The sequence below is a fragment of the Centropristis striata genome, chromosome 3, assembly GCF_030273125.1.
Source record: "Centropristis striata isolate RG_2023a ecotype Rhode Island chromosome 3, C.striata_1.0, whole genome shotgun sequence".
Taxonomy (NCBI): Eukaryota; Metazoa; Chordata; class Actinopteri; order Perciformes; family Serranidae; genus Centropristis; species Centropristis striata.
In genome coordinates, this window is record NC_081519.1 from 37865361 (window position 1) to 37890034 (window position 24674).

General features: G+C 39.7%; 1 protein-coding gene across 1 annotated transcript in view; it reads left to right on the plus strand.

The window, feature by feature from the left end:
- The first annotated feature begins 476 nt into the window (after positions 1-476).
- Positions 477-24674, plus strand: part of snta1 (syntrophin, alpha 1) — a 38237-nt gene continuing 14039 nt past the window's right edge. The window contains exons 1-2 of the mRNA XM_059330154.1: positions 477-830; positions 10385-10570. Of these exons, the coding sequence (XP_059186137.1) occupies positions 548-830; positions 10385-10570 (469 nt within the window). The 5' untranslated portion in view covers positions 477-547. The remainder of the gene's footprint in view (positions 831-10384; positions 10571-24674) is intronic.

A 24674-nucleotide genomic window follows, 5' to 3' on the forward strand; every position in this document is an offset into this window, starting at 1 on the left:
TTTGTTGATGTCATGCCTGATATGAGCTCTCTCCACTCTCTCCACCAGAGCAGTATATCTGGCCTGGGAAGCACTATTGATTTTATTCTTTTCATGACAGAACCTCTGTATGTATCAGTGCAGTGATTCTGTGTCTGTTGGGCACATTGCAAATTAGATCTGTGATCTGAGCCCCGCTGGTTCAATGCACTTAATAAATAAATAATAAAATGAATCAAAACTTAATTATGTGTGACTCAACCGCACACAGTTCATTAATAGGGGTGGGGGGTGTGGGGGGGCTCAACAAGAAGCTCTTTGAACTTTGAGTGTGTGTGTCAACACCGTTGCTAATCGTATCACCCTCAATTAACTTTACTTCTTACTATTGGATAAACCTCTTTGGAGGGAGGGGGACAAAGTCGGGAGAGAGAGAGAGAGAGAGAGAGAGAGAGGAGGAATTCAGTGTGTGTGTGTGTGTGTGTGCCCCCTACCCCATCCCTCCACCCCCCCTATCTCTTTACAGGACTGCCAGCCCGTCTAGAGTTATTCCAGGAATGCGTTGAACATGGCTGCCGCGATGAAGGCGCAGAAAACGGGACTGCTGGAACTTCGAGTGACCGTGGACCGCTGGATCCGGGTGTTGGCTACTCTTACCGAGGACACGCTCACAGTAAACCCCGGGGAGGGTGCCGAGGAGCCCGCCAAGCCCAACCCGAGCCCCGCCGGTGCTATCAACGGAGACCCCCCGAACCTAAGCTCGTCCCCGGTCCCGGAAACCATCACCAACGTGAAGCGCACCGTGCGAGTTACCAAGCAAGATGTTGGAGGACTCGGAATCAGTATCAAAGGTATTAAAGAGATAATATTAAAAACGGATAACTTCACTAAACAGTTAGCACAAGTTTTTTGCCAGTTAGTTTGAGTGCAGCTTCTATTAACGACGGCGAAAAACACAACCGTCGACTTGTCAGTTAACTTAGCGAACTAACAGAAAACTGACCGTTAAATTCCGCAAATGTGCGCTAATTCCAACTTTGCCATAACGTGTAAGCAAGACAAAACACTTCTTTGTATTTGTAACTGACGCTAAATAAACGCAGGGCTTTATTTTGCACGGAGAAAAATTGACAGCTGTGATTATCTCACGCTGTGCCTCACCTCAACGGGGAACCATTTCAGTGTCCCAGAGTCACCGGAGATGGCAATTAGCTGCTGTCTGTAACGTTTTAGGTTGTAGTCTCTGACAGTGTGGCTTCACACACCGTCACCCTGTTCAAATAATCGCCTAACTCATTTTTTCAAGTTTTGCAGGAAACACAAAAAAACTTCACCAAAAGTGTAAAAAATTATATTTATTGATCATTTCACTCAAAAATGATGTAACAAAAGATGGCTATTGGCATAGTAATAACACTGTGTGTAAATTATGTAACTTAAGACAAATAAATGACAAGTATCGTGTGTTCATGTTACTTCAAAGTGTCATTAATGTTCATGACACATCCCATGTCATGTTTATGACACACTCCTGTCACTCTTATGTAGACACCTTAGAGTAAAGTGTTAGCAATATTAGTGTCAACAATAAAACACTGATAAACTAAACTGATAAGTAAACAATCTCGCTCTAGCTCTTCTTTGCTGGGTTCTTATCTGATGCCTATGAATGTGGCAAATTGTCAAAGAAGTGATGATCTTAAATGATCTGATCAACTGAGGATGGAGGCGATTTTACCATAGGTGGCCGGCGTCATGAGGAGATGATTTAGGCAAAAAAAACAATTTTGACAAAAAATGACTTAGGCGATTATTTTAACAGTGTGACACACACTCAACCCTTATAAACTGAGAATATCAAACTAAAGCGCTGAAGTAAAGAATGAGCCAAACACGTAGTATTAGCATCTAAAACGCCGATTTTAAGAAGTAATGGTCTTCTGAAAAAAAGTCTAATAGCTACTTATAATGTAGTTAATGCAATGGGAACCATCCTTTTTGTAGCATTTAATTAATGTTGACTGCAGACTCAGTAAAGCCAGTGCATAAAAGTTAAGAAGACCCATACAAAATACTTTCAACATGCTAAAACCAAACTGTCAACAACTATATGCAGTTATGTCAAAACATTATTTTCATCTCTATTTATTTATTATTTTGAGCTATGTTTCTGAAGGGTGCTTACTTATGAAGTATATCAAAACACTTAATTCTAACCATTTTGGGATTAGGTTAAGTGTATGCTTTGATTTCAATACACTCCATACATAATGATTGATTTTCAACATAAACTGGTGTTTCATCTGTACAATCAGTCATGCAAAACCTAAAAAAAATAGATGAAACAATCCATATTTTTTGTCGAATCCTCCCCACACCTGCAGATGAGCTAGGTTGGCTAATAGTTAGATAAGTTCTCTGATTATTTAATGCTAGCTTGTGCCAGGTCACGCAATCATGCATTCATTTCTTATATATGTATTTTCAACGGATTTACACTACAGCAAAAGTCCAAGAGTAAAGGAAAAAAGTTAATATAAACAGCTGGTAAAATACACAAAGTGTCAATATACATCGATTGATGTGGGTAATAAAATTCTGTAAAACTTTTACTAGTTTTTCCATTTTGAGAAAGATGAAAGTGCTTTAAAAGTGATTTACTTTGAGTCCTAAAAAGCTGTAAAAACCCTCTCTCCCTGAAAGTGGTGAAAGTGGGAAGACTGCAAAAATAGTAAATCCATCACCGTTTTTATAGAGAATATAAACTGCTTAAGTTGGGTAAAAGATGCTTTTTGCTGATTTACTTTTTCTTTAAATAAGCAAAGATGCATCTATACCTCACTACTGCTGCATCATCATGGTTACACCAGCATTGCTTACATAACCTGGCAATGGGGGAAGGTCATGACCTCTCCATATCTTACAACCAGTCTTACATACCTGCACTGTGTACTGTTCCGCGGCTGATAAAAGGCTTGTTCCTTGTCCTGTTTCCTCGACCCGCAGCAACAGGATACTATCTCAATGGAGATCTCAGTGTGAAGAGGACTAGGAGGGCTGAGCATTGGGAAGCTATGTAAATACAAAAGATAAAATGGAAAATACAGCCTGAGAGGGATTTTGATTTTGATTTCTTGGAGGTGACTAACATCGTTTTCCAACTGTTTGACAGGATAGATTGAAGTATTTTGAAAGTGCTTGCTTGCTTTATGATGCCTTTTGTGCTTTATATCACTATGGTAATGTAGTTACCAATTTGTTCATGGTAATTTATGCTTCCTGGTGCGCCTCTGTCTTAAACTAGATCTCTTCTGTGTTATGCTGTGGAGTTGTTATTGGTATGTGCCATTTACCTTGAGTTGTGATTTATGCACTATCACGATAGTAATGGTGTAATACGGGCCTGCATTTTGATATGTGTGTGCAATGTGTTTGAACTTGCATGCATGTGAGTTAAAGCCTCCACCTTTGACCGGTTGTTACTTGCCTATTGACTGATGCACAGGTTTGATTTGATGGACAGCTGTAGACTTGCACAATTGTCGTGTTGCAAAGATGGCTCATCATTGTAGCTGCTGGTGACATGTTAATTTTAAGTCCCCCACCGCCGCTGCCACCACCGCCAACAAAAAGCCAGCCCCTAAAGACATAAATGTAATGTCCATCTTTGTAGAAATGGCTGGCTTTGAAAATCAGACAGCATGCTATTAAAACAAAATCATAGCTGGCACCCTGCCAGCCTGACATTATTGTGATGCTGGTTGTTCAAAAGCAGCGATGAAGAGAGGGAGGGAGAAGGGTCTAGCAGAGGGATAGGAATGGAAAGACAAAAGCATAAAGAGCAAGCCATACCTACAACGGGACTTGGAACAAGTAAGTGAGAGGTCAACTGAGTAAAAAGGAAAACATATTTTCAAAAAGGAGTTAGAAATAGTACAGTGTCAAAAGGAAACATGGGGAAGCAAATGAAAGAACAGGGCAAAGTTGTTGTGGGCTAGCTGACACCACATTGTGAACAGCTGAGAGGAGCAAACCAAGCAAGCAGTTGTCATTGGCCAAAGATGAAAGCTATGTGGCTGGGAGTGGAGTACTCCACTAGTGTTAATTTTAGGGAGCCCACCCCAGCTTGCAGAAAAGCATGGAGGCAGTCAACCTTTACTCTCTCAGGTCTAAATTTAAGAGGAGAGGCGAGGAAGTGAGGCTCCAGATCCCTAGACAGGCCCAATGGTGCTCCTGGGTAACACATTCTGGTGTGAGCTTGGTGGGCTTTTAACACAAGCATGACTTGGATTTGATAGCTTCACTGGCATTGCTTTAACCCATTGACGCCTAAAACTTCCTGTAAAACCTCTGGGCGATTTTAAAATAAGCCCCTAAAACCTGAAGTTTTGGAAATTCAACAGAAGTTTCAACGCTTCTACTAAATAATAGATTTTTCAGCCTCTGTAGCAGATAGAAATGACATTCAAAAAGTATTTGAGAGCTTATACAAATACTACAAAACGACGTATCCGCTTTCCCGGCTTCAAAGGGTTAACAGGACAGTCCACCTTGTTGCGAGCAGAGTTATACTATCACCCTGATTCCAAAAAAGTTGAAAAACGTTATAAAAACAAAATGCAGTGACTTTCAAACCCTTTGCAGCCTACATTCAACTGTAGACAGCACACAAATAAGACATCTTGTGCTAGAACTGGGAAACTTCAGTTTGTTTTGTAAATACTCATTCTACATTTAATGCATTTTTTTAAAATTCATGTTTACCACAGCGTCCTAACTTTTGGAATATGGGCTGTTGAATGAAAATAGATCTTGCATTAAACTACTCACAGTACAGCAAGATCTTCAACCTAAACGACAGAATAGACCGTTTGTCAATACCACCCATAACGACACATGAGTGTTTGTAAAAATGACCCATACGATCAGCTCGTCCCACAGATCTTGTTTTTCAGGTGTATTTTTTGCCGCTTTGACCACTTCAAGCCAAGCTGCTTGGCAACTCACACCAAAACAATCTTGATAAATAGAACTACAGGTAGGAGGGAAAAATATCTATTTTTAATTTTCGGTTGAACTGTCCCTTTGAATTTTCCCAGTGTGCTATACCCCAAGTAGGTGTGACTTCATGCAAGTTAAATTAAACAGGATTTTTAGGGCAAACATAATGAAACCTCTTTTGTCACAGAACACATCACTGCTCAGGTGCAGCATTATGCAACAATTATATTATTAAATCTTCTCTCCTTATGTGGCCCTGCACGTTCATTAGGAGTGTGCAAGACCATTATTGTAAAGTTGTGTTGTTTTTTTGTCTTCTGTTTGTCCCAGTGTTCATTAGCACTGCACGCAACTCTGCTCATAAAGTTTGATGAAGTAAAGTGCTGATCACACTGAATTCTTTGAAAGGAGCATTATCACAACAAACATATTTCCATACATTGTTTGCAAAAATTACCTAATTAGGTACATGCCAGTGTTGTACACCAGTAGCATTTATTTACCTGTCATGGGTAGCTCCAGCAGGTCCACCCCACCTCCACCACTGCCACCCTCCTGTCAGCTGAGTGACAGGCTGCCAGCTGGAGGGTGCTGAACTGTGTTTGACATGAAAAGTTGGAGGAAAAAAAGGTAGGGGTGGGAAGGGAAGGGAATATGGGAGGATTAAGTGCTGTGTAGGAGTGGCAGACATATTGACAGTATTTTTCCTACAATATGTCAGCCATGTTTATTCAGCATTCATGTCGGTTAGAAGTACTTTAGATAGGAAGTAAACCTCCAAGTATGTGAAGAGAGGAAGAGGAGTAGAAAGGGCGTATGATGGTGTAAAGGGGCGTGTGGGAAAAAGAAGGTGGAAAAAATGTTCTAACCTTCACTTACATTAAGTCATTTTATCTCCTTGTTGACTGAAATGACTACAATAACATATAGTGTGTACATCATTTTGATGCAGATGCCAAGTCACTATCATCCCCTCAAATAAGTAGGTTGTCTTTTCCGTACTTTTCCTACTCTAACTTTATCACAATCATCTAGTAAAAGGAGATATGACTGCAGTTGGTAAAGTGGTAAGTCCTGTGGTGAGCACCGTTATTAGCCTGGGTTTGTACGTGAGATATTGGATGTCATGTTTTTAATGAAGCTTAAAGGTCACTGGTCATTCCCTGCACTAGCATTGTTCAAGTGTGCAAGACCCACTAATGCATTTACCCTGCATTAGTGAGCTTTCAATTAATTTTTAGTTGCATCAGCAGCCCAGCAGTAATGCAGTACGAACTGTAGTTTAACCATAGTTTTCTGTCAACATTTTTTTCATTATAACACTTAAATCCAGGGTCAAAACCCACCACTTGTCAAATCTGAGTAAAAAAATAAGTTGGTGGTTAAAAGAAATTAGGTCAGTTGCACGAGAAAAAGGCACAAACATAAAAGTTGATTGACAATGTTTGGTTTTGTTGTATGAATGCTCAGATGTACGTCACTTTGGATGAAAGTGCCATTGCACTGTTGTACACATGCAATGTACGACCAACAACTAACTGTGTATCACTTAGGTTTGGGCCATGTCTACCGAATTGGAATTATTAATTACGATGGATAATGATGTTGTCGTTGGGGAAATTTAGGTTTGTTCTAACTTGATTTAAAGAAAATCAAACAGCCATATTGTACACCTTCATCTCCACTTGCAAAATCAATCCAAGTTGTGGACATCAGCACTGGGGCTAAATCACCAATTTGGGCAGTTTATGGGTTGCTTTCAGTACTATGAACTTCACGCACTGAAAGGAGGAATGTAGAGCCATATGTCACTAGTGTTTCTGTGTGGTAGTGCAAATTGAGGGCAAAGGTAACCTGAAGGTTATAGAAGCAACTTGTGACTGGATGGTATTCAAATTTAATCCTCAAACCAGCTGGGGAAGGTTGGGATGAGGTCAGTGAGCAGGACACAGGCCTCACAGGGCAGCAGACCATTGAACTTGACATTCAGAACCACATATTGTTATATATACATATATGTTAATCTCAGTTGTGTTAGATTTGAGAAAGCGATTGGCTTTCAAAGTTGTGATATAGCCAACTAAATTTAGAATGCACAGGGTTTGTTTGAATCTCAGATTTAAAAGAGGTGCACACTGCACAGACATCTCCCCCTTCAGTGGAGGAATATGAAAACACCTCTCTAGTGACAAACTTTGCACAGATAAAAGTCGGTACAGTCAAGGTCAAGCATTTTGGGGAACATGAAAGAAAACAATTTTTTTGAGTGGAAGGGAGCTTTGAGTGTGAAAGTGGCAGCTCTTCTTCTGTGGTTGTATCTGATTTATTTAATACATATACATACTGGATGATGTTTCCAAAAAAGTACTAGTTGGGCTGTTGGACTTTTAATAATGGTACTCTTTCTAAGAGTGCTTCATCTCTACAGTGTTTGGCCAAATCAGCCAACATAGTTTTCCACACAGCTGTTGTTCCTGTCACTGAGTCCCAACAATGTAAAGTGTATGATTCATTGCTGTTCAAGGAGTTCAGGCTTTGATTGTTTCACAGGGTCACTTGTTGCTGACTCATCAACTGAACTGTCATTATCAGAATTTGGGGATTGCATTAGCACAGGACAAAAGAGTACCAAGTAACAAGGATAAGAGATAGGGGTGTGCCATATCGTATCGTTCACGATAATATCGGTATTATTTTTTTATGGTTAAAGAAATGCATATCATGATATTGGCAACGTTCCTTCTTCTTGATGTAGTGGTTAAAGTTGTTTTAATCACAAAAAGCTACTTACTCCCTGTCGCTAAACACATGCAGCTTTCAAAATAAGAGCACAGTGTGTGAAGAGAATCCACCACAGAATTTACAAGAAGACTGTCAAAATAAGATGCCTTAAATACAACATACAAGAACCTTTATTCTCCTTTACAATATTTCATTAAAATATGCCCCCGGAACCCCTAAATGGTTATTTTTTATTATTTGCTCATACTCAAGAGTCAAGAGTAAATTTTTTGTATTTGACAACTGTTGAGATTTGCACTTAAAAACTACATGTTAGAATTGTATTTATTTATACAGACTAAAAAAAAACATATTTTCTATATCTTTTTAAGTATTTCCTAATATCGTCAAGAATATCGTTATCGCAGAAATAGCCTGAAATATCGTGATAATCTTTTAGGGCCATATCGCCCACCCCTACTAAGAGACACTAAAAGTATCAGATAGCACTGATCAGACCAACGTCTAGTCAGAACTACGATTCCAAAGAAAGTCGTACAGTTGCAACTTTTCCCCTACGGTAAAGTAAATGTCTACCACTTATGCCTTTGTACAAAGAAAAATGTTTCCTAAAAGGGAACAACAAGCCAACTTTTAGACATAGTGACAACAACAACAACAACAACAACAGACTTAATATCAAGAAATGGAAGTGGAATAAAAAAAGAAACACTTTGCAGATCTGAAAGTAGCCTACACTTTTAATGAAAAAGAGGATTAGGGTTAATAATGGCAGACAGCCGACACGGTGCTCATATAATTCTGGTCCTTCATCCATGCTAGCCAGTCAGAAACTGCAACCTTATCTCTGTCACGTCTTAGTGTTTGGCACTGATTCAACCTGTATATGATAGTGTACCCCACTGAGTAGTAGAACTCAGCATAGAGGTGCATTTATGACATGCTGGGGTATCTGCAGGGTATTAAAACCTGCCAAAAATTGCTCTTTTTTATTAATTTGGTTCTTGTCTGACAGTCACAGTTCCACTTATACTTACAGCTGCATGCATACTGTACAACATGCTACATTACTAAAACAGAACTGAGGAAACGTTATCTTAAATCTCAACACCAGATAAAATATCAATAAACAACAGAATACAATAAATAGCAAATAGTTAAATAGATTAAAAAAAAAAAAAGTAAATAAATGGATACTAAAAAAACAAAATAGATAATAATTATAAAATAACAATATCATTATCATTATCATTATCATCATAAAACCTAATTAAAGACCGCACAAAAAATAAATAGATAAATAAATATATAAAGCTAATACAGCTCTATTAAAAGCCAGACTAAAACAATAAAAGTAATAATACAATAAATTTACAATAATAAATAGGAAAAAAAAATGTTTTTGTCATGGTGAATTCTGCATATTGTCTTTATGTCCCTTTGCCAAATTCCAGTACATTTACATTTAAAAAAAATTAAAAACAGTTATTCAAGTTTGTGATTTTCTGTAGATTAAAGTTTGGATAACTTACCCGTATACTGCTGATAACACCACCAACATTGCAGACTGTTCCCCTTCACCTCCACTTTAACATTTCTATCAACACATTATGATTCAGAGACTCAGTAAGAGCAGGGCATCACCTCACTTCTAATAGTCAGTCATGCAGTAAACAGCAATCTGATGTCACAGAGCGGTCAAGCAGCTGGTAAATCCCTCTTTCTCAAACCAGAACGGCACAGTGACAGACATGCATACTAGGACTGTGTCAACTCAGCCCCGCTGTGTGTTTTTTCTTTTAATTAAGAGCATCAGGCTGTGGCCTTCAAAGGAAGATACACGAGTTAAATCTAAAAGAATCACCCAGGGGAAGCAACTTGTGGGAGATGTATTTAAAATGAATTAAATGTAATCCTCTTTTAGATAATTTCTCAGTAGCCTGAAGGCCAGAGTCCAACTGCCAGCTGACATTAATGACGATATTTCTCATGGAGAGTGGAAGCTCACAGCAAGAGGCAGATCCATCAGCTCACTAGCTGACCTTCATTTAACGAGAGAGACAGAGAGAAAGGAGGGGAGCGGGAGAGATGGGAAACTGTGGAAGTTAGTGCAGGAGGGTAATCGCTGCTGTCTGTGTCTGTCCTCATATGCTCTCTAGTTTAGGCAACTGAGTCACCTTAAATGCTCAAATATGAGGACTGCAGTACTTTGAATCAGATGTCCTATTGTATAGGTAAATTGTGTATATGTATCATGCAGTTATTGGAGAACATACTGATAAAGTACTGTATCTTTATATTAAACTAGGCATTTATCTCCTGGGTTTCACTGCCAGTAATTATTTCTGGCATCATCTCCTTTGCTGTGACTTGCAAACTCTTCCTTCTAGTGTGAAGTCGCTCCTAGCTCCATATTCCACAGCCTTGAACAACATGCCATATTCAGTGTTGTTAGTGCACTTGAGCTCTTAGCATAAGCACTTGCACTTTGCATGGATTGTGTAAGTAGAAAATAATTTAATTCCCAGTCGCTCCAATAAAGCTGATCAGGGGTCAGAAGCTGAGTGTTCTGGTTGCACTGTGCAAGTGTGAATGTATGTAACTATGATCCCCAACTGCTTTATGTGAAGCTGCATGTTCCTGTTCTCTTCTTGTCCTGCAGGTGGGAAGGAGAACAAGATGCCAATCCTCATCTCCAAGATTTTTAAGGGCCTGGCTGCTGACCAGACTGAGGCCCTTTATGTTGGTGACGCCATATTGTCTGTCAATGGTTTTGACTTAAGGGAGGCCACACACGATGAGGCTGTACAGGCGCTGAAGAAAACTGGCAAAGAAGTCATCCTTGAAGGTAAGATATTCTTCATTCAGAACACCAGAATCCACCCTTTTGCGACTATTTCTTCTTTGTTCGATGCAGTTTGTCTGTCATTGTCTCCTTTCTTTTTTTGTCTCGGTTTTGCTGGTAAAACATTCTGCAGAGACACACTTGTAAAATATGTCACAGCTATCTCACTTACATAAAAAAAATAGTAGTGCACATTTCTTTCATAATGTTCTTCAGAGTAGGACAGAACAAAATTCTTGTCTTTCATGAAAAAGAAGCATTTCCTCGTCTAGACTCCGATGCTATGGGAACTTTTGATACCCTGATATGTTTTGCTGCATTCCTCCAGAACTTGAGTCGATTTTTCCTTAAGGGCCACATATGATGAGCTGAGAGCAAGGATCTGTGAAATCAGGACTTTGATCAGACTTCCTCAGAAACATCAAAATAATGAGTCGAACCGTAGCAGCAAGAGGAAACCAAAGACTCAAAATTTGCGAATATTGTTCTGGCTCTCACCTCTGAGCATTTCAGCATGCTAATGAGCAGTCTTCCCGACCATCAAACACTGTTGACACTGATAGAAAAGTACTTTGTTGCTGTTCAAGTCTGAGTTAAGAACTGTGGAAGACTTGGGGTAAGACCTGCTGTGCGTAGGAAGGTTTGCAGTGGAGTCAGCAGGTATTTGCAGGCCATGCACTCATTTGCACTCGTTCATGTGAGCCGCCATACCTAATGTTCTATATCTCTCTGTCTGCTGTCATCTCACAGTGCGTTCTACTCTAGTCTACTTTCGTCTTTGTGTTGACTTTGCATGGAATCGCACCACACGAAAAAAACACACTGTTTTAAACACACTGTCAGTCTTACAGTTCAGTCTTTTGCTGCCTAAAATCATCAGTCCACCAGGTATGAAACCACAGGGCTAATCTGAGATATGGTCTTCAGCTGTGATGACAGAAGAAAGGGATTAAAACAATCTCTCATCTTGCCAACCGATTGCATCACAGGAATTCTGCATTTCCAACCAAAGCTGAGTTGAATTGGGGTGCAGTCGCTCCAGTTGCACAGTGTCTAAAGGCAAAGCCAGAGTGATGTTTTATACAGGATGTTACTATTCAAAAGGAATATGTTTCCATCAGGAACCATAAAACTTGACACTTTGCTTTTATTATTCTTTTTATTGATCTGTATATTCTCTATGTGTCGTGTTTTGAGGGAGAACTCACCCACAGAGTCTAAACAGAGGCTAACAGTTATGCTCAGTGATGTGAGTCGAACTGACACTTCAGACAGTAGGTGCTCTCAACGTATGCTTCCAGATGAAAACCTAGTATGTCCAAAAAAAAGTCTCTTCGGGGACTGAGAATCAAACCCTAACATGAATGTATTTACATCGACAAAAATCATTCAATAAACTAGAATAACTAATGAAACACGTAGTAAACTTTCTGTTTGAGAAATTAAATTAGTAAGGGAACGGTAAAACCACAGTTACCAGTTTTCCACGTGACAGCTTTTCTGTGGGTTAGCTTTCACAGTGGGCTAGCGTCAGTAACTTCAGTCAGCGGAGCAGATACAGCTCGGGCTACAGCCAGGGGAAATCATTGCAAATCCCCCTGCCTTACTTGTCCACAGTCAGGCAGAAAAGTGTTGATATCAGACGGCTCAGCCAGCGCTGCTCTGTGATCCGTCATGTCAGGAATCATTTCATGGGTTTCCCTTCCCCCTGAGGACCTGATAGAGGAGTGAGGAGACGAAAGAGGCTTGGAGGCTCACTGAGAGGAGAGGGTTGAGTGTGTGTGTGTGTGTGTGCGTGTGTGTATGTGTGTTTTGATGTCCTGCGATTCCTTCGCTTGTGTCTGTGCGTGCATGCCTGTCTGACCCGGAGATTGCAGGACAGCAGGACGCATATCTGTAGTGAGGAGCTTTGGAGTATTTTTAGGGAATAGAGGAAATAAAAAATGAAAGTTTTTTGGTCAACACTTGAGGGCTATGAGCTTTCCAGCTGCAGCCTTTAAGATTCTGATTTTCTTTCAAGAATATTTGTGCATCAGAAAAATACTTGTGAATACATGTGACACGGAGTTCAAGTACGGTGTTTATTTTGGTTTTGGCATTTTATCAAGATACTCAAGAAACAAACTCCTTCTTGGCACCACTACGGTGTTAAAGGTCAGGGTAACAGTCTCTTACATGTGCACAGCAACAAACAAGCCACTGCTGCTGTGCTCAAGGCAGTTTTCATCGCTCTGTGAAATTCATAACACAGACGGCCTTGACTGAGATCAAGGAGAAACTGCCTCCATCACATTAAAATATCTAGAATATGTGAGCAGTAATACTTGAATCTGTCAGATAAGTATAACATTTGAGGGAGTTACATTAGAAGCCTGATTGGCATTCTGAGCTCGTGGCAGGATTTTTCTCTTTTTGACTGTTTTGGAAGTCAAGAAGAAGAAGAAATATTTTTCAATAGTCTGAATTAAAACTTTCTCATTTCTGTTCTCGCACATTATTGAAATTTTGTTGTAGCAGCACGCTGAGCTCTCATGCCTCACACTTTAAGTAGTTTAATCAATTTTGATCAAAATCAATCCTGTTGCTGCCGACTTGCACACATTCGAAGAAAACATCAACACTTCAAAGACAACACAGTGCAGCTTAGCGATTGGTCTGTCATAAAAATCACAATATAGAGCACAGCGAAAGTTAGTAGCCGTTTTTCCAATAAAGTTAAAGCGAATTTTGAAGGGAAATTTTGAAATATTGCATTAAAGATAAGGCAAGTTAGGGATGTTTCAATCAATGGTTTAGAGCAAATAAACAAAGATGCATAAACGTACTTTGGTCAGAAGATGGCAGTGTAATGTATTGCTGTATCTAATCTGTCAGTAAACAGTAGAAGAAGAAGAGATTAGAGCAAAGTCTTCAGGAATTGGATTCAATTTGGGAACTTGTTCTTTCGTGTCAGCTCGGGAACAGCTGATCAGTCATGTGAGTTAAATGTTAGCTGTGTCAGAACTTATTCGGAAAGTGTGTTTCCATCTACATTTTAGCGCATTGTCTATTTTTCCGGAAAAGACAAAAAACAACCTCAAGTGAGCGTAAAAACTTGCATGCACATTTTTGAAAGTTTTATCATCCATTGTATCTTTATACGTAAGAATGTAAACATTTTAGCCAGCATGATGCCATAAAAACAGCAGGCTTATGAAACTCAGGCTCAGCACCCAAGCATATTTTTCCCCTTTGCATTATAAGCTCAAGAATATTGCTTCTGAAATTGGATTTTAGGGTTAAGGGGTTCCAGCTGTGCAGATGTGGCACAGCTGGAAGTAGTTTTACCATTGTTGACTTTATGGGTTTTTAATAAATCAATTTTAATGTCCCACACAGTTGCTTAGCATCCAGCAGCAGAAGTAAAGGGCATCGCTGGGCAGCTCCTCGGTGTGAGCGTGAATACATGTAAAACCTCCTGCATCCTGCTTTTCATAAACCTCTTTCTTTATGTTTTCAATAGAATGCCCTCTGCTCCTCCTCCTCTGTGTTCCTGTTGCACCTTAAATCAAAATGCTGATGGAATAATCAATGTTTGTCTGCGAGAGAGGAACAGTAAACACCTGAGAGGGTCAGATAAATATAACAGACCAGATGAAACCATATAACCACAGGTGCCTTCATTTCCTCCCAGCGACATTTACAGGCTGACTGTGTGTGTGTGTGTGTGTGTGTGTGTGTATGAGCACATGTGCTGTCTCTCTCTATTCTTGCGTGTGTGTGTGTGTTTTAATACAGAGCAGTCTGCTGCATCTTCAAGTGGGTGTGTGTCTTTGTGTGTATATGTGAGGATGGAGAAGAGAGGTAGGTCACCTCGACATGTTCCCGGTATTATCACACCTGGATGTGCCATCATAGTAGAATTATGGATTAATATGGGGTGGCTGCCACAATAAATTGGTAGATTTCCATATTCATTTAGCAAAATGTTAAGTGTGAGAACATCATGAAACAAATGGCTTTTTGGAGCAAAAATGAAAAATTGAGACAGAAATAAAAGAGACTGCAGACATATGATTCTATGAAGCAGCTCTGCATGGACCAGATGAGCTACAGTATGTAGCACAGGTCTCTGAACTGTCCCACTGTGTCTCTACCCTATTTTAATTCGGATTCTACTCTAACATAGAATCCATCCATCATTGCCACAAGCTTGCCAAGGCGAGGCATGTTCCAATACTGTATGAAGAAAAACCATGGAATAAGAAAAGTGTGTGTGCATGTGTGAAAGAGGCTGGGGGAATAGGGATAGTTCACTGCTAAAGCTATTCCCCGGCCAACCAAGGCCTGACAGAAATGCACACACACACTCACACACACACAGTACCACATACTGACACACATGGTGTAAAGCAGAGAGGAAGGATAAATGAGCTCGAAAGGACAGGTCAGGACACTGAGTTTAGTGTGAATGTGGGGGCAAATAGTGTGTGTTCTTGTATCCTAGGAGTCAAAGTGCTGGTACACTGTGTTTCGTAGCACAGGGGAAGAATGTAACGCTCTAACAGTCGAGCTGGCGAGGCATGTTGTGAGAGCCGTGGTCTGGGTGAGAGCTGCTGTACAACTAGCTCATTCATATACCAATTTGGGTTACTGGTAGAGTACTAAACTTGACCTTCATTTAATGGCTAAGGGTCTTGGTTTGTTCGCAACAAATTAGTTGTACAAGATGTTCACAGTTCACATCTGAATGCAAAAGTGTTTTCGTGATTCTAAGCAGCCATTTAAGATTCCCCTGAGCAAATCCCTGAGCAAGCTCCAGTATGTGCAGAACTCTGCCGCCTGGATTCTCACGCAGTCTAGGCCCACCCTCATCCACCTTCACTGGCTCCCAATCAAGTCCCATATTGACTACAAACTCCTCCTCCACGCCCTAGCTCCACCATACTTCACTGATCTCTCGTCCCGGAAGTTGAGGTCGCAGCCCCCACCCTCTGGAACTCTCTCCCGGCCGAAATCCGCAATGCTGCATCTTTGGACATTTTTTTTAAAAAAACACTCAAGCACCATCTGTTCTCCTTCGCCTTTGGCCTCAGTTAACCCTCTCAACCCTGTCATCAGTGCTTACTTTCTATTTATTTATTTCAGTTTTTTTCAGCTTTTTATTTTAGTGCCTTGTGTCCCTGAGTTTCTGAAAAAAGCGCTATATAAATATAAGTTATTATTTTTATTAAAAACATGGCATCATAGAAAGCGGCGAGATGGGGGATTCAAATGGGGAAAACAGTACACAGTTTCAGACAGTCTCTTCTGATGCAAGTAGTTGTGGTAAATCGTCAGTTTCAAAAAGTAAAATAAAATAACTGAATGCCTCCCCTCAATGGCGACTTCAGAAAGGATTTCAGACACTGTTTGATGATCCTAGAAGAACTTAAGGCTTTAGAAGTTTTAGTATTTCAGGCTCACCATTGGTTTAACAGAAAACAACTGAATAAACTGTTTTACGTATTTTCAGCAGCAATTGTGTGGAAAAAAATGGTCTCATACTTGATTACCAAAATGCGAAAAATAATCTCCCCAATGTAAATGAATAAAGACACAGGTGATTGATCTGTGATTTAGACAGATTAGAGTTCTGACATTGATATCAGTATTGGAAATGCTCCGATACAGATTTGTTGTTTTAAAGTTGTGACTGACTGTCAAACTGTAATAAAAGAAAGCTATATGGCATTCATTATCCGTATGTTTTTGTACATGGGTTCAAAGGGTTTGACCTGGGCTAGGCCGTACAAAAATCACATCACATCAAAGCTGTTATTTTGTTAATGCACTGGTATTGGATTGGTACTCTGTAATGCAAGCTTTGGTATTGGAATCCATATTGGGGAGAGAAAAAAATGGTACTGGAACACTGATTTACAATCTTAATAATATATATATTACACACACACATTATAATATTTTTTGTGCCACTCTTCCATGTGAGGAGCTCTTTCCACTAGGCACCTAAAAAGACTCAAACGTACAATTAAAAAGTGGATTTTGGCCTTGGTCTGAGGAGAAAGTTTGACGGTCTTGTTCCATGTGGTTAGGTCCATTTTTGTACTTGGTGAGGGTATTAGCTTAATGTCAGCTTGAATTTCAGGAGAATTTTCTTGGATATCCAGAGGGACATCATTTTCTGAGTGTGCGTATATGTGTGTGTGCACAAGAGGGTGAGGGACAGAAAGACACACAGAGAGATAGTTTTCCTCTGCCAAGACATTTCTGGACACTGCTGGGTCTTTCTGCCCTGTCCTTTTCATTAAGGTGGTTGTGCTGAGGCTCAGTGCACACACACATGGATTAAGTAGGCTTAGTTATGGAAGCTCTACAGTTTCAGTCTCTTTCTTGTCTAGAAGGTCTTATAGCAGGACATGTCTTGTTAGCTGTATTAAGTCTCCTGATTTCTGTTATCCCCATTGGGCTGTTGGCCAGTGTGTAAGCATGAACTATTGATCAACTTTGTACAAAGTCCAAAGCGTTTGTGGAAAGTATGTCATGTTTAAAGCAAAGAAAAAACATTTATTTTCTTGCAGTTTGGTAAAGATAGTTAAATATTTTTATTGGTGTTAACAAAAGTGTGAACTTTAAAATGTGTATTTAACTTTTACTGGCAAGTGGATCTATTAATTCAGTGAATTTACACTCAGTTTCTCAAGGGTGTTGCATATAATGCCTATTAAAAGTATTCACCCCCTTTGGATGTTTCACCCTTTTGTTGCTTTTATACATTAAATCATGGTCAATATAATTTGGCTTTTTGACAAGAATTTGCAACAACAAAAACAAAAAAAATAACACTACAACTTTATTATCAAAGTGAAAACAGATTTTTACAAAAAATAAAAATGTATAAGATAAAGTAAATGATTGCATAAATATTCAACCCATTCAGTTCAGTATTTAGCAGATGCACCTTCGGCTGCAATCACAGCACTGAGTCTGTGTGGATATGTAACCCTTAATTGTGGACATATGCATTGACAGCCTTTCTTGGCAATGGCTTACTACTTTATGTGACCGGTTTCTTTGTTCATGTTGATTTCTCAGTGATTTGAAACACCTGTTCTACACACTATATAGGTCACTCAAAATGGCTTGCCAGGTTTTTATTTTAATCCAAAAGACCTAAAGAGAGCAAGATGAGTTGAAACACAGATGCATTGAATTAATTTCTGCACACAGACTTTTCCTTTCTTCAGTCATGTGTTACCACACTTTCTAGATCTAACTTTGATGCAGACTATAATTTCAGATTTAATTCAATCAATTATCATAGCTCTTTAAAGCTTTTAATATGAAGTCCCAGTGGACGCAGTGGTTACACTCCTGATTGTATTTAATAAATGTGACTGCACTGACTCTATCATTCCCCTGGAAGTGCATTAATAGTGCTTTAAAATGGTCAGAATGTGAAAACTCAATATGCACATGAAGGAATGTGTTTCAGGAGTGCCTGAGGTGAGATTAGATTTGAAGAGGCTCATTTGTGTCTGTGATGAGTATTAGCTGAGGGATGCTTTGTCAGCGTTCACACCAAGCGTTAACCCCAAACCTAATCTCTCTCTCTTTCTCTCTCTCTCTCTCTTTCTGACACACACACACACACACGCACACACATGCCCACAATTCGTGCTTCTCCCTGCATAAAATACTTTGACATTTGTATTGCATGCATGCACGTTGTGTGATCTGCAGCGCCCACTTGGTCATTTGGGTAATGTAGGTAGTCTCTCAAGGCAACCCTTCAGAAAGCTAAAGAGTGCAGACTATCAGTTTGAGTTATATTTTGCTTTGAGGGCTAAAAATCGTATTTCATATCTACAAATCAAGCTCTTCGAGGACATGTGTGAATATTGCCCCTCAAAAGAAGATACATACCATATCGTTTTTAAGCAAGGCCAGCAGAGATATTAACTCAAACCCTATCTTTCTGCGCTGATTCAAGTCTGGTTAAGTGAGTGATTTATGGAATATAATGATTTTGGGGTGTAAAGTTTAAAGCCCCTGATTAGAACACAGCGTGCTGCGGGCTCAGACTGTCTGTACCATTCATTCTTTGTCTCAAATTCATTCTGTACAAGCTCAGGTTTTGTTGCTGAAGCAGCGTAAGCCCCAGTCGTGTTTGCTATTCACACATGATATAATCTGTAAATAGACCGTGCTCGTGTATGCAAGCATATGCACTTGCATATAATTTACACACACAGATACTACTTCTGGCTGAACTGCTGATTCCGAGGGTGGCCCATGTCTTTCTTGACAAGTAGCCAGGGAGGCAAGTGAGATTTTACTAATTTGCAGGTTCCAGCTGCAAATTCTCAGGTGGTGTCTTTGGGCAGAGCTGCCTCAGCCAAGTCAGAAATGTGAGAGTTGGTTTTTAGAAAGCTAATCTATTCGTCTGAAGGGTGGCAGCAGCATCTCCCTCTGGTTTAAAGTGTTCTCACAAGTGTTGGACTTAGTAATGAGAAGAACCTGGTTTGCGTTTTCTCCTGCCAGTATTGAACCAACTCTTAAACTAATCTTTGGGTTCACCTTATGAAGTGTGGTTATAGGGTATGTTCTCATGGAATGACCTGTTCCTCGGCTAAGGCAGTGCACACTGAGCGTGTTTCTGTCGCTCAGCAGCGGCCGGTGGGTGTGTGTTTCTCGGCTCTGCTCGGCTCACACTGCTGCGTGCTAAATGAGAATCTCAATAAACAAAAGTCGAGCTGAACAAGTCTGGAGCAGCCTCTCAGAAGTTAACCTTGCTCAACTGTGCATGAACCAAACGAGAACAGAATTTTGGATTTACTTCCGCTTGCCAAACAAGTCAAGTCATTCCTCTTTAAGAGTTTCAAAGTAACGAGGCATTCGCAAATCTGACATCACTAGTTTGACTGTCACATGTCTATAATTTCTCCAGGAGTTCATATTCCCTTCTGAGAAGATCGAGTAAAAACCTAATCTCCAACCTAAACGACAGAATCGACCGTTTGTTAATACCACCCATAACAACATATGAGCTTTTGTCAAAAGCAGCTTGTGGTGCAGCGGAGCATTCTTAAAATAGTACATTAAACATTCACGTACGGTTCATGGTTGTATAAAAGGCTGCAGTTACAGTGAATTTATGCTACAAAACCATTGACCGAGGTTAAGGGCAAAAAACTTCTTGGTAAGGTGTTTAAAGAAAGTAAATAAATGTATTTAAATGCTGGCAGTGAAATAATTACGAGGGTGGTGTAAGCTTACATAAAAAGTAATTTACTTTGTTTTCACGCGGGACAGGAACCCTGTTCTACTGGGTTCTCTTCGACCCATCCACCTTTCTGAGGTGAGACCAGTCTCACCCAACATGTCCCTAAACAGCTGACTTTAAATGTTTGTGTCAAACATAGCCTGCGGCAAGTTGTTAACTTAGGACTTCTTTCTATTCATATTGAAGCGCCATGATTCACATAATCCAACATTACTCAAATTCATATCCATTTTAAATGGCCTTTCACTAAGATTTTATTTGACCTCCAAAGGCGCCTTAAACATTTCTTAATCCATTTTTGAATCCACCAAGGAGTTTTATGGTTTGTCTGTTTGACAGCAGGATTAACGAGGAATAACTAGTCCCCTGATTTTATAAAAGTTGGTGTCAGGGTGTAACATGGGAAGACGCCTTTAAATTTTGGAGTGAAACTGAATCATTTGTCATAGTGTCTGCTGTTTTTGTCACATTCCTTGCTTTGCTGACTTTCACCATCATCAAATGAGATACATCTTTCTTTCTTTTTTTTAGTGTCCATTAGACAATGTTGCATTGATATCTGTTGCAGATAAAATTTACCTCATAACTGGAAAAACAATTTGAAGTTGTGGATTGGAAATACCCTTTTTTTTTCTCAATTTGACTTGTCTGTCAAATTTAATTGCTTACTGAGAAGTACATCTGCAAGTGGCAATATTCCAGTTAGGACCATGTGAAATCAAACACGGGAGGTTTCTGATGAGCCTGTGCACAATTAATAAACACATTTGACTATGTGATCAGAATCTCAACTAGGATTCCCTGCTCAAAATTCATGCTTTTGATGTCAGTGTGAAGATGTATGAACAAAACCGGTGTTGGTGCTGGAGATGTACAGTTCTGCCAAGGACATGCATGTACTTTATCACCTAATTAAAACTTTCTGGCTCTCGCTCCTGTGACAGTATAATTATTACTTTGAAAATAAACCATCCCCCTGTAGCCTGACTGAATCCCTCAGCCACATCCCTCCTGTTTCATACCTATTGGATCTTTGTTCTCAAGTCTCCCTTTGCTTTATTCTTTTCAGCTCTGATAGATAGAGATGACTTATTTAACAGTAAAGAGATAAAGGCTTTTCTTAATTTCAGATGTATCATTATCTAGATATAGAGTTGTTTTGTGGAGCAGTTCAGTGTGAATGTAGTCAGATTAAATTGGTGTCAAATGGAATTCTGTTCAATTCTGTACTCCAGTTAACCTTTCCTGATCCAAAGTAATCCCATTTGAAGATAAAACTTATTTTTGCTCCTTTTTCTTTTTCTTTTTCTTTTTGCATGAGATGAGTCAAGATGTCTGTAAAACTGAGAAATCAAAGAGAAGGGTTAAAATAATTTATCTGCACATTTTCCAGTGTTTAGAAGCTCACGGAAAAATAGCCAGCCAGTTCTTTCCAGCTTCCATTTCCAGACACACACACAGCTCACTTGGCGTACTCCACACCAGTACAGTATGCGGTTGTCTAAAGTCTATACTTTCTTTACACTGACCTAGATAAGTTGATGTTGTGCCTCTTTCCTGGTTAAAAAAACCCTTCAATTTGGGATTCTCACATATCCACCAGATCTGGGTCTTCCCAGGACACGAGATGTGTGATGTTACTAACAGCGTATTTGGCACTTTCAGAGAAATATATCCCACCCATCTGGTGCTCCAATTCTTAAAGGTAAACAATCACAAATGTTGCCATCGCTCAGAAAAGTCAAACTTTTACTTTGTTGCTGCAAGTTATTTGGAAAAATCCACAGTAGAGGTATTTGTTTAAAGATTGTATCATGCCAGGACAGCTTTTCTGTCCTCTAGCTTCTGTTTTGTTGTGTGCATATAGTAAAAGTGACAGAGTTTTAACACAGTAATATGAAGGCTTTATTTGCATAAAAAAGCAAACAAATACATGTCCCTTTTTGCAGTGTTGCAAATGTGTTGCCACTATACATTACTCTCTCAAAAACGTTTGATAAAAAGTGCTTTAGGAGCAGCAAAGTCAATTTTTAGTGTGTGTATTTAAATTACATCATAATGGGGTGTTATTACATTCCTGTCCACACCACTCATCTTCTCCTGCAGTCTGGGGTGAACTGTATTTACTGTGTTTCTGTCCTGAATTTCTCTGCGTAGCCCTGGTTTGAAACCTCTAACCCTCTTGACACAAAGCTCGTCTCCTTTTCCTGCAGAGCTGCTGGCCCGTGAGGACATTGTGCTTAGACTGGGCGAGGGGATGGATTAACCCGCAAAATAACATAGCTTTATTAAATCACGACTCCCTTAGACCGTCTCTCCCTCTGTGCCGTCAAGTTTGCTTAACAGGCCCCCTCTGAACCCTGCTACCCTGGTCCGGGGCCCCTGGTAAATTGGTGGCCCGGTCTTTGTGCCACTCTTTCACTTCATTACAGGCCTCGACTCCACTGAACCGTCTCACAGTATTGTGCAGCATGTGCATGTAAGTGGGTGGAGGAGGGGAGGGTAATAAGCACGGGAGGATGTGAATGTGTGCAGTTAGTTTTCAGAAGACGATATCTATATATGCAATCAAATTCACACAAAGATGAATAAATTACTTTTCCAGCGTTTCTAAAAATGGTTGATGTACCAACCAACCACAGTTTATTCAACTTAGGATTTCATATACACTCGGACGTAATAACCTACATCACTTTCCCTTACCTCATTACGGACGAAAAACAAACTGGAAATGAGGTTCATAAGCCGCACAGCAAGTAGCCGTTTAAAATCACGCTGCGCAAGTATACATGAACCTAAAAGTAGTAAATTGAGTTTCTTTGTATTTAGATCTCCAGGCTCCAAATGAAAAAATAAAAAAAAGTTGGAAAGTGAAGTGGAAATGTCTGCCGCTCAACCTCCCTTTCACTCTGTTCTTGTCCTCTGCCAGATCCTGCTCAAGTTTCCTTCACTTTCACTTTGTTGAATTAGGATAATTAACTCTCCTGACACACTATGCAAAGTAATCAAATCTGTGCTTTGGCAGTATGTGAATTAGTTTAAAAGTCTGATTTGATGCTCTCTCTCTCTCTCTCTCTCTCTCTCTCTCTCTCTCTCTCTCTCTCTCTCTCTCTCCATACCTTCCACCCCCCAACCTCCCCACCCCCCACAGTTGGCATTTATCCATGATTTTAATGAGATGGGCTATAGGAACAATGAACTTATCTAAATCATTCAGAACAGGGGAAATCTTCTTCGGCTGACTGACGCTGCCAGAAAGAGACATGCATTAATCAGCGAAACACTGGGGACACATACACCCAACATTTATTAACTGTACACAATCTCACAGAGATCACTCTAAGGAGACATGGGCGTGCACTTTTATTCATTTGCACATGTAAACACGTGATTTAAAGAAACATAAGCACCACCTGAGGGTTTGGTAGATCAGGAATCTGATTTGGTTTGTAGCACAAACAGATCTTAACCCGCAAAATAACATAGCTTTATTAAATCACGACTCCCTTAGACCGTCTCTCCCTCTGTGCCGTCAAGTTTGCTTAACAGGCCCCCTCTGAACCCTGCTACCCTGGTCCGGGGCCCCTGCTAAATTGGTGGTCCGGTCTTTGTGCCACTCTTTCACTTCATTACAAGGATCCCTTAAAATTATTTTATGTAACTTTTCCCTGCCAAAATAAATAATAACAGCTGAACCTGTGCATTTATTTTGTTGAGTTGTATACTTAAATTCACCTGTCGACTGTGTCTTATCCCCTTTGTGCACACATTCATGGTGTGGTTGCCTTGTCATTCATTTTTCAGCCACATTTTTACTATACACTTTAGAGTTTTGGTTGATTTTAACTACAAATTTTAATCAGATTTCTGATTTTTAATCAGAAGGATTTCAGTCATCAGACGCTTGGATCGTAAGCTATCAGAGAAACAAGCTGAGCAAACTTTAGCAGCTGTTCAGTTGCAGCCCGTATTTCTGTATCGCAGAAACTGATTTTTTGGTTGACACTGCCCTGTTGAGTGTTTTTGCCAGTTTTGAGTATTGTGTTCATTTGTTTTGGAGAGGAGAAGAACCCTTTGGATAATTTGGCTCCTGATAAAAACCTCCTGAACGATGAACACTGAAGTAATTCTAACCTGGAGAACCTGCCTGCAATGATGGCATTGCCTTTGTTATGATTAACCCATTGAAGCCTGAAAAGCGTTATGTTGTTTTGTAGTATTTGTATAAGCTCTCAAATACTTTTAGAATTTCATTTCTATCTGCTACAGAGGCTGAAAAATCTATTATTTAGTAGATTATTTAGCGTTGACACTTCTGTTGAATTTCCAGAAAAACTTCAGGTTTTAGGGGCTGATTTTAAAATCGCCCAGAGGTTTTACACGTGTTTCAGGCCTCAATGGGTTAAGAGGCAGATAATTACATATTGCAAATTGAAAGCTGCAGTATACTGTACACCTTACTGCGATTTCTGTTACTTATCCTCCACCACATGTTGATATGATCTGAAATTAGCTAATATTGGCTGATTACATCATCCATGGAGGCTCAATCCTTCACATGTTCCTTTTTTTGCATCCACAAGTTTGTTTACTTAAGCTGTGAAAAATAAGCATAATGTTTCTAATATTTAGTTGCAACGTGTTCTGCACAACCCACAACCATCTCAGAGCATCAAAAAACTAATTTTCTACACCATCTAATTGGCAGACTTTTCAAGTGGGTTATGGCTTTAATCTTCCTTTACCTTGATTAACCTCAATGTACTGAAAGAAAACAGCAAGTGTTCTTGTTATTTTCCAGTTATTTATGGTGTTGTTTGGGCCAAAGACATCTTTCCTCGT